We start from the raw sequence: 14,357 nt of genomic DNA, 5'->3' as shown, positions 1-14,357 counted from the left end.
AGAAAGCAGGGACTGGACACTCTGCTGCACTCTCCCTCCGCTGAGACTGACCATCAGTCCAGTAAAATAAAAAAGATAATTATTTCAATTTATGCTCAGCTGAGCCTCGCAAATGATACAACTGATCTATTCTGTTATCAAAGCTCGAGTTTTGAAATATAACATGGTCTGAGAAGAACAATAGTCAGGAAGGCATAAAGCCAATATGTTGCGATAATGTATTAGACCTACTGCACAAACCTCATTCCTACACAACAGTTTTTATTAGGTTACTGTTGTATAGGCTTACATTATTAAGTCCTGTTTTTAAAGAATATCTGAGTGGTAGATCTCGGCCTGGAAAGTGATCTTGCCTCAGAAAAGGTTGGTGACCAATAAGGGTTTTACTGGCGACACTTACGGCGTGTTCCTGGACTTCCTGCCGGTGGCGGCACAGTTGTAGAACTTGTACTCGTTGGACGTCACCTCGATGCCGTCGTTGACCAGGATCTTCACCTGCACCGTCACAAAGTCTGAACGCAATACGACAGAATGTCAGTTACCACAGTCCACTGCTCAGAGGAAATATTAGCCTGGTCACCTGACTGGTTCTGTACTGAATAAAACACATTGTTGCCTTGTTTGGCAAGACAAAGACAAGTTAGTTAAAGAAACAGACTGATATCTCCAGGCTTAAAACAGTATACAGAACCCATCTGCCACCCAAGGAGCTAAGGACCGGGGTTAGGACCAGTATTGAGGAGGACTCACCCTGCTTGTCAGGTGTAGAGGGGATGTTCACAGGGTCAGGGAGGGCACAGATGACCTTCTGGTCCATCATCACAGCTTCACTAGTGTCCGAACCAAACCTGCACTTGATAATGTCAGAAGGGCCGATCTTGGGGAGGGAGGGGATGTAGATTTCAACCTGGACAGGAGAAAAACTGAGGTTTTTGAGGACTGTGAGAGAGAGACAGAAATCAAGAGTGAGAGAGAAGCAAGAGAATAAACTTCCTCTTGAATACAAAGAGGTCCATTGAGGAAATGCAATTATGTTTCAAGTCACAAGAATGGTTGTGTGACAAAAACTCAAGTTCCTGGAGAGAATTGAGATGAAATGAAGTGAAATAAAGGAAGTGACTGATATTCAGGTCTACAGTTTAAAATGTACACAGTTCATTAATCCAGAAGTGACCCAGAAAACTAATTTCTGTCTGTGTCTGTGTCTGTGTGTCTGTGTGTGTCTGTGTGTGTGTGTGTGTGTGTGTGTGTGTGTGTGTGTGTGTGTGTGTGTGTGTGTGTGTGTGTGTGTGTGTGTGTGTGTGTGTGTGTGTGAGAGAGTGTGAGAGAGAGAGAGAAATGCACTGGAAGGGAGCAGAGCTTAAAGGAATTGACTAGAGTTAAACTCAGGATGAATGAATTCAGAATGAAGCAAACCCAGCACAACAGATGAGGGATCTTTCACACTGAAGAAGACAGCTGCCAATGACAGGGAACGTAGACGTGTACACTCAACCACTCAGTACCTGCTCGGTCTTCCTACAGCTGAGGTTGGGTGGGTTAAAGGCCTGGATCTGAACACACTGCTGGTTGGGGCTCCACAGCCACGTGTTGGCATCCTCAGCCCTGGGACAGTCTCCCTTCCTGGTACACCTGGAGGAGAAGAGACCAGTCACACTCTGGACTACAGCTAACCCTGGACTACAGCTAACCAGGACTCTGGACTACAGCTAACCAGGACTCTGGACTACAGCTAACCAGGACTCTGGACTACAGCTAACCAGGACTCTGGACTACAGCTAACCAGGACTCTGGACTACAGCTAACCAGGACTCTAGACTACAGCTAAACAGGACTCTAGACTACAGCTAACCAGGAGTCTGTACCTGTATCCAGGCCCAGTTCCTCACTGATAGGAGCTCAAGAGAGAAAAAAGTCCTGGACCATCTATAACAGGATAAATCAGTACTAAGCTCATAAGACATTTATAAGTTACATTGTATTATTCATTGAAAAGATCAATGAGCAGCAGGAAATATTGCAGCTATAACCAATGTTCCCACAAAGAATTGTCACTGAGCAAATTTCAAGTCTGCTGACTTCCAGCGCGCGTTACTGTGAACACTGAGGCTGTACCCGCTTTAAGTTACAGTTTTAAACAGTGACTATGTAGGCTACTGTGGCTATTTGATCATAATGTAGGCCTACCAGAGTGGCCTACCATCAAAAACATGGAGAACATTCATTGAACACCACACATTTTAACATGGAAATAGCCTACAGTAGCAGCCAATGTGTGGTGTTCAATATAGGTCTACATTCCATGAGACTTTTGAAAAAACATGCAGGGCTTGACATGAACCTGTTCATCCACTTGTCCTTCAGACAAGGAGGGGACTGAAAATGTTGTCTTGATGCAAAAAGCCCTTTTCTAAGTAGAATGCATTATTATTCCCATTCCATTATTACAGAGTATCAGACAAATTACGCTACCCTCTGCCTATTGGCTACTTGGCTTATTCAAGCCTGTCTCAAAATACAACACTGCCCCTTTAAGACAAAAATAAATATCTTCACCTGACTGGCTTTTCAAAGATGGCTAGAAATGTACAGGTTGTGTGCTCCTGTAGGAAGCAATCCCTCCCCTATCGTTGACTACAACTGATCTATAACTGGGATAATAACTCACTAACTAGCAAAGGACATGAACAAATGTGCCACATGTAGCTCTGATTGGTTAAGGAGCACCGGTCTGTGTAGAGTACAGCTCAGCCGTGCCTGTCCATGTAATAGAATCCGACACCGTGCGTTCTGCCTCGGTATGTTGCATTGTTGCGTGGATTCAATCACAATTCCCACAGTAAAGGGAAACATTGATAGTGTTAACTAAAAGTCTAGAAAGTTGAGTTAAGTTGAATCTCGTGCTTCTCTGCGCGGGCTGGTATTTCTTCTGCGCGACAGTCCGAGAAGAGCTGCACCCTGCTTAGAGGGAACATTGGCTATAACTGGGACTGTACTCACTTGCCCTGCAGCACACACCAGCCACAGTAGGGGTCTTTCTGTGCCACACAGGACTGGCAGTCTGTCTTCAGGTGGCAGGCCTGCACTGGCACCTTGGTGATCTATGAGCAAAACAAAATCTTTACCAAATCATGGGAGCAAACCACACACACACACGTCAGAGTTAGTTATAAAAACGTCTTAAAAGTAACTATATAAGCTCTATAGCATTTTTGACTATCAACATTTCAGTATCTCTAATGAAAAGTTGAGAGTCCCCACACAATGGCAAAATGGGATCGTTTATAGCAAAGATCACACATAGTCAGACAGCATAGACATAATTAATTGTTCAGCTTTGTCTCCTTTCCCAAACCCCAGAACCATAAACCAATCCTCCAAATCAACAGGCATATATCAAATTGTCATTTAGATACAACCCACTCTAAATACAAACTCCTGGACAAACTCACGGAGAGGAGAATGAGGCTATAGGTTAAGATAGAAACAACATTAGAGGGAGCATAGAATGATTCCAGACACTGCCACCCTCCTTTCTCCACTGGGAAAAAGGTAGGGAGTGAAAGATATGTTTACACATGATGACACTTTGACCTCTCCCCTCTCAGCGGCCCATGCAACTTAGTCTTGACATAGAACAGATAACTGCAACCTCGCCACAGTATTATACAAAAATACCATTCTGATGAGAATTAACTTACACACATTAGATGAATATAAAACATCTTACAAATGTTACCAACAAATTCAGAATCTTCCACGACACTACGCTATGGAATAAAGTTCCAAGTTAAGATCACGGCTCACCTTCTTCTCTGTGGTGATGTAGAGGTGTGTGAGGCTGGTGTCAAATAGCAGGTTCTTGTTGACCTTGTCCCCGGTGTTCTCCCCAGGGGCGCGGCCGTACACCTCTGGACTGGTCGACAGGTGCAGCTTCAACACCTACGTTACACGAGCAGAAAGAAGACAGAGGAGGTGCCGAAGACGTTAGTCAACTATTAAGGAAAATACATACAAGTCAGAGCAGCCTATTGAATAACATTCCAGCAGGACAAGTTTCTGTTCAGCAGACGCTCTTATGCAGAGCAGCTTGTAGTCAGTGCATTTAACTAAGGTAGGTGAGACCAACCACATATCACAGTCAGTGCATTTAACTAAGGTAGGTGAGACCAACCACATATCACAGTCAGTGCATTTAACTAAGGTAGGTGAGACCAACCACATATCACAGTCAGTGCATTTAACTAAGGTAGGTGAGACCAACCACATATCACAGTCAGTGCATTTAACTACGGTAGGTGAGACCAACCACATATCACAGTCGGTGCATTTAACTTAGGTAGGTGAGACCAACCACATATCACAGTCAGTACATTTAACTAAGGTAGGTGAGACCAACCACATATCACAGTCAGTGCATTTAACTAAGGTAGGTGAGACCAACCACATATCACAGTCAGTGCATTTGACTAAGGTAGGTGAGACCAACCACATATCACAGTCAGTGCATTTGACTAAGGTAGGTGAGACCAACCACATATCACAGTCAGTGCATTTAACTAAGGTAGGTGAGACCAACCACATATCACAGTCAGTGCATTTAACTAAGGTAGGTGAGACCAACCACATATCACAGTCAGTGCATTTAACTAAGGTAGGTGAGACCAACCACATATCACAGTCAGTGCATTTAACTAAGGTAGGTGAGACCAACCACATATCACAGTCAGTGCATTTAACTAAGGTAGGTGAGACCAACCACATATCACAGTCAGTGCATTTAACTAAGGTAGGTGAGACCAACCACATATCACAGTCAGTGCTTTCCTCAAGTAAAACCTTCTTTCAAAAAGCAGCAATTAAGAAAACCAGTTACAGTGCTAGTAAGAAAGACTAGTGTGATTGGTAACTAGTATTGACAGGTCAACAGTAAGGTGGTAGCTAGTAGTGACAGGTCAACAGTAAGGTGGTAGCTAGTAGTGACAGGTCAACAGTAAGGTGGTAGCTAGTAGTGACAGGTCAACAGTAAGGTGGTAGCTAGTAGTGACAGGTCAACAGTAAGGTGGTAGCTAGTAGTGACAGGTCAACAGTAAGGTGGTAGCTAGTAGTGAGAGGTCAACAGTAAGGTGGTAGCTAGTAGTGACAGGTCAACAGTAAGGTGGTAGCTAGTAGTGACAGGTCAACAGTAAGGTGGTAGCTAGTAGTGACAGGTCAACAGTAAGGTGGTAGCTAGTAGTGACAGGTCAATACTAAGGTGGTAGCTAGTAGTGACAGGTCAATAGTAAGGTGGTAGCTAGCAGTGACAGGTCAATAGTAAGGTGGTAGCTAGTAGTGACAGGTCAATACTAAGGTGGTAGCTAGCAGTGACAGGTCAACAGTAAGGTGGCAGCTAGTAGTGACAGGTCAACAGTAAGGTGGTAGCTAGTAGTGACAGGTCAACAGTAAGGTGGTAGCTAGCAGTGACAGGTCAATACTAAGGTGGTAGCTAGTAGTGACAGGTCAATACTAAGGTGGTAGCTAGTAGTGACAGGTCAACAGTAAGGTGGTAGCTAGCAGTGACAGGTCAACAGTAAGGTGGTAGCTAGCAGTGACAGGTCAACAGTAAGGTGGCAGCTAGTAGTGACAGGTCAACAGTAAGGTGGCAGCTAGTAGTGACAGGTCAACAGTAAGGTGGCAGCTAGTAGTGACAGGTCAACAGTAAGGTGGTAGCTAGTAGTGACAGGTCAACAGTAAGGTGGTAGCTAGTAGTGACAGGTCAATACTAAGGTGGTAGCTAGCAGTGACAGGTCAACAGTAAGGTGGCAGCTAGCAGTGACAGGTCAACAGTAAGGTGGTAGCTAGTAGTGACAGGTCAACAGTAAGGTGGTAGCTAGCAGTGACAGGTCAATACTAAGGTGGTAGCTAGTAGTGACAGGTCAATACTAAGGTGGTAGCTAGTAGTGACAGGTCAATACTAAGGTGGTAGCTAGCAGTGACAGGTCAACAGTAAGGTGGTAGCTAGCAGTGACAGGTCAACAGTAAGGTGGTAGCTAGCAGTGACAGGTCAACAGTAAGGTGGCAGCTAGTAGTGACAGGTCAACAGTAAGGTGGCAGCTAGTAGTGACAGGTCAACAGTAAGGTGGTAGCTAGTAGTGACAGGTCAACAGTAAGGTGGTAGCTAGTAGTGACAGGTCAATACTAAGGTGGTAGCTAGCAGTGACAGGTCAACAGTAAGGTGGTAGCTAGCAGTGACAGGTCAACAGTAAGGTGGTAGCTAGCAGTGACAGGTCAACAGTAAGGTGGTAGCTAGTATTGACAGGTCAACAGTAAGGTGGTAGCTAGTAGTGACAGGTCAACAGTAAGGTGGTAGCTAGTAGTGACAGGTCAACAGTAAGGTGGTAGCTAGTAGTGACAGGTCAATACTAAGGTGGTAGCTAGTAGTGACAGGTCAACAGTAAGGTGGTACCTAGCAGTGACAGGTCAATACTAAGGTGGTAGCTAGTAGTGACAGGTCAATACTAAGGTGGTAGCTAGTAGTGACAGGTCAACAGTAAGGTGGTAGCTAGTAGTGACAGGTCAACAGTAAGGTGGTAGCTAGTAGTGACAGGTCAACAGTAAGGTGGTAGCTAGCAGTGACAGGTCAATACTAAGGTGGTAGCTAGTAGTGATAGGTCAATACTAAGGTGGTAGCTAGCAGTGACAGGTCAACAGTAAGGTGGTAGCTAGCAGTGACAGGTCAACAGTAAGGTGGCAGCTAGTAGTGACAGGTCAACAGTAAGGTGGCAGCTAGTAGTGACAGGTCAACAGTAAGGTGGTAGCTAGTAGTGACAGGTCAACAGTAAGGTGGTAGCTAGTAGTGACAGGTCAATACTAAGGTGGTAGCTAGCAGTGACAGGTCAACAGTAAGGTGGCAGCTAGCAGTGACAGGTCAACAGTAAGGTGGCAGCTAGTAGTGACAGGTCAACAGTAAGGTGGTAGCTAGTAGTGACAGGTCAACAGTAAGGTGGTAGCTAGTAGTGACAGGTCAACAGTAAGGTGGTAGCTAGCAGTGACAGGTCAATACTAAGGTGGTAGCTAGTAGTGACAGGTCAATACTAAGGTGGTAGCTAGTAGTGACAGGTCAATACTAAGGTGGTAGCTAGCAGTGACAGGTCAACAGTAAGGTGGTAGCTAGCAGTGACAGGTCAACAGTAAGGTGGCAGCTAGTAGTGACAGGTCAACAGTAAGGTGGCAGCTAGTAGTGACAGGTCAACAGTAAGGTGGTAGCTAGTAGTGACAGGTCAACAGTAAGGTGGTAGCTAGTAGTGACAGGTCAATACTAAGGTGGTAGCTAGCAGTGACAGGTCAACAGTAAGGTGGTAGCTAGCAGTGACAGGTCAACAGTAAGGTGGTAGCTAGCAGTGACAGGTCAACAGTAAGGTGGTAGCTAGTATTGACAGGTCAACAGTAAGGTGGTAGCTAGTAGTGACAGGTCAACAGTAAGGTGGTAGCTAGTAGTGACAGGTCAACAGTAAGGTGGTAGCTAGTAGTGACAGGTCAATACTAAGGTGGTAGCTAGTAGTGACAGGTCAACAGTAAGGTGGTACCTAGCAGTGACAGGTCAATACTAAGGTGGTAGCTAGTAGTGACAGGTCAATACTAAGGTGGTAGCTAGTAGTGACAGGTCAATACTAAGGTGGTAGCTAGCAGTGACAGGTCAACAGTAAGGTGGTAGCTAGCAGTGACAGGTCAACAGTAAGGTGGTAGCTAGCAGTGACAGGTCAACAGTAAGGTGGTAGCTAGCAGTGACAGGTCAACAGTAAGGTGGTAGCTAGTAGTGACAGGTCAATACTAAGGTGGTAACTAGTAGTGACAGGTCAACAGTAAGGTGGTAGCTAGCAGTGACAGGTCAACAGTAAGGTGGTAGCTAGTAGTGACAGGTCAATACTAAGGTGGTAGCTAGCAGTGACAGGTCAACAGTAAGGTGGTAGCTAGCAGTGACAGGTCAACAGTAAGGTGGCAGCTAGCAGTGACAGGTCAACAGTAAGGTGGTAGCTAGCAGTGACAGGTCAACAGTAAGGTGGTAGCTAGTAGTGACAGGTCAATACTAAGGTGGTAACTAGTAGTGACAGGTCAACAGTAAGGTGGTACCTAGCAGTGACAGGTCAACAGTAAGGTGGTAGCTAGTAGTGACAGGTCAACAGTAAGGTGGTAGCTAGCAGTGACAGGTCAACAGTAAGGTGGTAGCTAGCAGTGACAGGTCAACAGTAAGGTGGTAGCTAGTAGTGACAGGACAATACTAAGGTGGTAACTAGTAGTGACAGGTCAACAGTAAGGTGGTACCTAGCAGTGACAGGTCAACAGTAAGGTGGTAGCTAGCAGTGACAGGTCAACAGTAAGGTGGTAGCAAGTAGTGACAGGTCAATACTAAGGTGGTAGCTAGCAGTGACAGGTCAACAGTAAGGTGGTAGCTAGCAGTGACAGGTCAACAGTAAGGTGGCAGCTAGTAGTGACAGGTCAACAGTAAGGTGGCAGCTAGTAGTGACAGGTCAACAGTAAGGTGGCAGCTAGTAGTGACAGGTCAACAGTAAGGTGGTAGCTAGTAGTGACAGGTCAACAGTAAGGTGGTAGCTAGCAGTGACAGGTCAATACTAAGGTGGTAGCTAGCAGTGACAGGTCAACAGTAAGGTGGCAGCTAGCAGTGACAGGTCAACAGTAAGGTGGTAGCTAGCAGTGACAGGTCAACAGTAAGGTGGCAGCTAGTAGTGACAGGTCAACAGTAAGGTGGTAGCTAGTAGTGACAGGTCAACAGTAAGGTGGTAGCTAGTAGTGACAGGTCAACAGTAAGGTGGTAGCTAGCAGTGACAGGTCAATACTAAGGTGGTAGCTAGTAGTGACAGGTCAATACTAAGGTGGTAGCTAGTAGTGACAGGTCAATACTAAGGTGGTAGCTAGCAGTGACAGGTCAACAGTAAGGTGGTAGCTAGCAGTGACAGGTCAACAGTAAGGTGGCAGCTAGTAGTGACAGGTCAACAGTAAGGTGGCAGCTAGTAGTGACAGGTCAACAGTAAGGTGGTAGCTAGTAGTGACAGGTCAACAGTAAGGTGGTAGCTAGTAGTGACAGGTCAATACTAAGGTGGTAGCTAGCAGTGACAGGTCAACAGTAAGGTGGTAGCTAGCAGTGACAGGTCAACAGTAAGGTGGTAGCTAGCAGTGACAGGTCAACAGTAAGGTGGTAGCTAGTATTGACAGGTCAACAGTAAGGTGGTAGCTAGTAGTGACAGGTCAACAGTAAGGTGGTAGCTAGTAGTGACAGGTCAACAGTAAGGTGGTAGCTAGTAGTGACAGGTCAATACTAAGGTGGTAGCTAGTAGTGACAGGTCAATACTAAGGTGGTAGCTAGCAGTGACAGGTCAACAGTAAGGTGGTAGCTAGCAGTGACAGGTCAACAGTAAGGTGGTAGCTAGCAGTGACAGGTCAACAGTAAGGTGGTAGCTAGCAGTGACAGGTCAACAGTAAGGTGGTAGCTAGTAGTGACAGGTCAATACTAAGGTGGTAACTAGTAGTGACAGGTCAACAGTAAGGTGGTACCTAGCAGTGACAGGTCAACAGTAAGGTGGTAGCTAGTAGTGACAGGTCAACAGTAAGGTGGTAGCTAGCAGTGACAGGTCAACAGTAAGGTGGTAGCTAGCAGTGACAGGTCAACAGTAAGGTGGTAGCTAGTAGTGACAGGACAATACTAAGGTGGTAACTAGTAGTGACAGGTCAACAGTAAGGTGGTACCTAGCAGTGACAGGTCAACAGTAAGGTGGTAGCTAGCAGTGACAGGTCAACAGTAAGGTGGTAGCTAGTAGTGACAGGTCAATACTAAGGTGGTAGCTAGCAGTGACAGGTCAACAGTAAGGTGGTAGCTAGCAGGGACAGGTCAATAGTAAGGTGGTAGCTAGTAGTGAGAGGTCAACAGTAAGGTGGTAGCTAGTAGTGACAGGTCAACAGTAAGGTGGTAGCTAGCAGTGACAGGTCAACAGTAAGGTGGTAACTAGTAGTGACAGGTCAATACTAAGGTGGTAGCTAGTAGTGACAGGTCAACAGTAAGGTGGTAGCTAGCAGTGACAGGTCAACAGTAAGGTGGTAGCTAGTAGTGACAGGTCAACAGTAAGGTGGTAGCTAGTAGTGACAGGTCAACAGTAAGGTGGTAGCTAGTAGTGACAGGTCAACAGTAAGGTGGTAGCTAGTAGTGACAGGTCAACAGTAAGGTGGTAGCTAGTAGTGACAGGTCAACAGTAAGGTGGTAGCTAGCAGTGACAGGTCAACAGTAAGGTGGTAGCTAGTAGTGACAGGTCAACAGTAAGGTGGTAGCTAGTAGTGACAGGTCAACAGTAAGGTGGTAGCTAGCAGTGACAGGTCAACAGTAAGGTGGTAGCTAGTAGTGACAGATAATCTGTAAACCAACGGCTCTTTTTGAACGGCTGTTTTGGGGGAATGTCGAGAACTGAATCTCATCTGTGAAAGAGCTGTTCATTTGTCTCCCTGATTGGCTCCCTGTGACTCCTGCCATTTGAGCTCTAGACAACCATTATCTGGAGTTTAGTTAGAGAAACATTCTCTGAAGATGGTAACTCAACCATTATCTGGAGTTCAGTTAGAGAAACATTCTCTGAAGATGGTAACTCCTCAACCATTATCTGGAGTTTAGTTAGAGAAACATTCTCTGAAGATGGTAACTCAACCATTATCTGTAGTTCAGTTAGAGAAACATTCTCTGAAGATGGTAACTCCTCAACCATTATCTGGAGTTCAGTTAGAGAAACATTCTCTGAAGATGGTAACTTAACCATTAACTGCAGTTAGGGTCAGCTGTAGTTTTGAAATAAACATTGTGGTCCACGCAATTGTTTTTGCAAAGGTGAATTAAAAAAAAAATTTGAACTCATGTCACAATTTGACATAATGGAAGGCAACCATTTAGGCTTTAGATGTCATATTGTTCATGGTTTTTTATCCGTTTGTAAGAATTACTGAACAAATATCTGTTTGGGAGCCAAAAGACCCGGCTCAACGAAAAGACTTGGAATGTCCATCACTGTTAGCTAGTACCTCTCCTAAAGTAGTCCCCAGGAAGGCAACGGCGTGCTCCGTTTCCACAGCGACGGCCACAGCGGTCATCAGGCCCTTCTTGGTGAAAACGGGGTCGGTTGCCAGGGCGAACTCTGCCCTGCTGGCCAGCGGGGAGGGCAGGAACTCAGCACCACACTTTTGATTGGTCACCATGCCCTTCTGAAGAGGGAAGGAATCAATGTCAGATACATTATCTCACTAGTAGGTAGAAGTGATAATGTAGCAGTTAATACATTATATCTACATCCTCTTGTAAATTTCATTGTAGAAGAGCAACGACCATAACGTCAAGGTAAACTAGAAAACCACCAATTGCCTCAAAACTGACAGCACGTACATTCTCGCTCCCCATACCAGAGGACATACAGTACGACTGCCCTTGACTGGAGGGGCTGGTAAGGCTACAAACCTCATTTTCAATTTTACACAGCTCGTCTGACTTGGAGGAGTACGGTGAGTAGACAGCAGACTTGTTGTTTATTTGTCCCTTGGTGCTGTAGCAGGCTCCTATGATCTCCACCAGTCTCTGGTTGATGGCCCTCAGTGGGTACATACACACTGCCGAGCTGGAGCTGTCGTCGTCCGAGCTGAACACCACAAACACAACCTGACAGGAAAACACCAGTCACTGTTCTTAACTCACTGTTCTCACGGTTCAGACTTGCCTCCTTAAGTAAAGGTGAAATGCCGCTTTATCTGTCCAAACTCATTTGTGGGATTCAATCTTATTCAAACAACTATTTGTCCCCTTAGGGCAATTCTATTAGGGGTTATATCATTGAATTGGGGTATAGAATTGAACTGGTTAGTGGATTAAGTTTAAATTGTTAGAGGGGGAAAATAAATAGATACCTTATCCTGGGCTCCAACCGGTCCGTACCAGCCAGAGGAGCTCATATTCTTGGCCAGGGCTTCTCCTGGGAGGGTCACGTAGGCTGCCTGAACCTTGTTGTACTTGTTCCCCGCGCTGCAGTTCAGCTGGAGCTCTGTGTACGAGTAGTAGTTGTGGTCGTTCTCACACATCCTGGAAATAAAGGTGAAGTTCTTGGTTCCTGAATCCTGGGCGCCCAGCGTTCTGGAGAACAGGAAGTAGACAAAGCCCTCGTCCTGGAAGACGAGAGATGGAAATAGAGGAGAGAGAAAGTGGAAAAGAGAAAAAGAGTGAGATAGAAGAGAATGAGTTCCATGAATCATTATTCATCTTTCAGTCTCTTTGTAACGTTGTATTCACAGACAGGCCCTGAGGGGATGTTTCACACTGCTGTGTGTGTAAAAGGGGTTTCTCCGTCTCTCTCACCTTGAAGACGTGTCTGAAGTCATGGAGGTAGCGCAGTGTGAAGGGGTTGGACTGGACGGCCGAGGCCTCGATGATGCTGTCGAACAACACCCAGTCACTATGGACCTGGAGGATACGGGTGCTGATCAGCTTGGTGCTGTCATGGCTGCCATAGCCCTTAGCCACCTGAAGAGAACAGAGAGGGGCAAATACAAGTTACCATGGTGACCAGGAAGTAAATACAACATGGTTCAGCTTGGTGCTGTCGTGGCTGACGTTACCTTTACACACGTAGGACGAGACCGAGGGAACAGAACATGGGAAATTCAATTATCTAGTACCTTTTACTTTTACAATTTTAAATCCAAATACAACATGAGCATTGCGATTGCAACGCCAGGATAGTGGGTTTGATTCCTGGGTCCACCCAATACGTAAAACATTTATACAATGTAAAAGTGTCTGCTAAATGACATTATTATGACTGATATATCACGGAGCGGTTCGTCCACCTACCAGGAAGACGGTGAAGTTCCCCTTGTCCTTGTTGAAGTAGTAAGACATGACCCCTACTACCGACACACCCTCCTCAGCACTGGCCACGTACGACTTCTCTCCTTTCGTATCGCTGAAGTACAGCAGCTGCTCCACATTAGACAGGTTCCTCAGAGAACAGATTCCTCTGTACAGACTCCCACACACTATCAAGGTGTCTTTGGATGGATGGATGAGGAGCAGTTTGTTATGGTTGTCAGTCTCCACTGCTTCCTCACAGGAAGTCACGGGCGGGGTACACTGGCGGTTGTCCAGTTCGGGTCCTGTTCTGGTGTGTGCCTCGGGGTGCAGGGATTGGTCCAGTTGGTAGAGGGCATTGACCGTGCCCACGTACAGCCGGCTGGTGATTGGGTCCTGGACTACATTGTTGATGAGGGTGTCGGATGTGAACTCATCGTAGGCGGAGCCGAGGAGGGAGAGAGACAACGTCGCCAAGATGGCAGCCAGGACCCACCGCCACGCCATCTCTGGAGGAGAGGAAGGGGAAAATAATTATATGACTCTTTATAACTTGGTAAAGAAAGAGAGAGAGAGGAGGGAGAAAGAAGAAGAGGAAGGAAGCAGTGAGAGGGGGAGAAGCGAGAGATAGAAGTATACAGATAAGGGGAAAATATATAATTAGTTCCTAATCTTAATCATTCCATTCTATTAGTCTTTCTGTGGCTTTGTAACTTAGTAATCACAGACAGGCCTGAGGGGACGTTTCAACAGCTAATAAGACATGAAATAAACATGAAGACATTAAGGTTAACAACGTTTAATAACATCCTCTGAATTTAAACAAATATTTTTTTAGCACTAAGTTATTCAGTTCTACTTCAGCGTTCCTACCTTCCATTCTTTCATTATTATTCATCCTCATCCTTCCCACTAAATATAAAGGAGGGAAAATCAATTCACCCGCTCCCCAAACTCCCCTCAGATGTTGAGATGTGGATCAGTGAATTTGACACGGCCGATAAAACAAGTTTTTTTTTTTTCAAAAGAAAGAAGCGTTTGCAGCATTCGCTTTGCAGGCAAACTCCTCTCCTCTCCTCCCCTCATCCTTTCATCCCTGCCTACAGTTTCTCGGTAGTCAAACTCCTCTTCTCTCCTCCCCTCATCCTTTCATCCCTGCCTACAGTTTCTCGGTAGTCAAACTCTCCTCGAATCAAAGGGATTCGAGGAGAGGTTGAGGGGAGTGGCACAGTGCCAAGGTAACAAAGGTGTCCTGTTGCATTACGGGTACGCCCTCAGCATGGGGGCAGAGAAGCTCCTCTTTGCAAAAACTCTACGATTCACAAACTTTTTTCCAAAACTTTTGGGTGGGTTGTTGTGAGATCTAACCAAAAACTTTGTCTGTGACCCAAAGGGAACCCTTTCCGACACATTCCTTCTGACCCAGAGAACAAAGCAACATCCTCAGTAGAAACATGTTAAATGAAGTGTTACAAATCAGACCACACCACCA

The 14,357-nt window shown here is 45.7% G+C and overlaps 1 protein-coding gene across 1 annotated transcript in view; it reads right to left on the bottom strand.

Annotated features, from left to right (window-relative positions):
• Positions 1 to 13,442, bottom strand: part of LOC109883994 (plexin-B2-like) — a 63,748-nt gene extending 50,306 nt beyond the window's left edge. The window contains 10 exon segments of the mRNA XM_031815536.1: positions 401 to 512; positions 751 to 907; positions 1,506 to 1,632; positions 3,001 to 3,101; positions 3,808 to 3,942; positions 11,056 to 11,235; positions 11,486 to 11,683; positions 11,929 to 12,183; positions 12,374 to 12,538; positions 12,869 to 13,442. Coding sequence (XP_031671396.1) covers positions 401 to 512; positions 751 to 907; positions 1,506 to 1,632; positions 3,001 to 3,101; positions 3,808 to 3,942; positions 11,056 to 11,235; positions 11,486 to 11,683; positions 11,929 to 12,183; positions 12,374 to 12,538; positions 12,869 to 13,372 — 1,934 coding nt within the window. The 5' untranslated portion in view covers positions 13,373 to 13,442.
• Positions 13,443 to 14,357: the final 915 nt, after the last annotated feature.

The sequence above is a fragment of the Oncorhynchus kisutch genome, unplaced genomic scaffold (genome assembly GCF_002021735.2).
Source record: "Oncorhynchus kisutch isolate 150728-3 unplaced genomic scaffold, Okis_V2 Okis09a-Okis19a_hom, whole genome shotgun sequence".
NCBI classification, from domain to species: Eukaryota; Metazoa; Chordata; class Actinopteri; order Salmoniformes; family Salmonidae; genus Oncorhynchus; species Oncorhynchus kisutch.
This window is presented reverse-complemented; position numbering and strand designations above follow the sequence as displayed.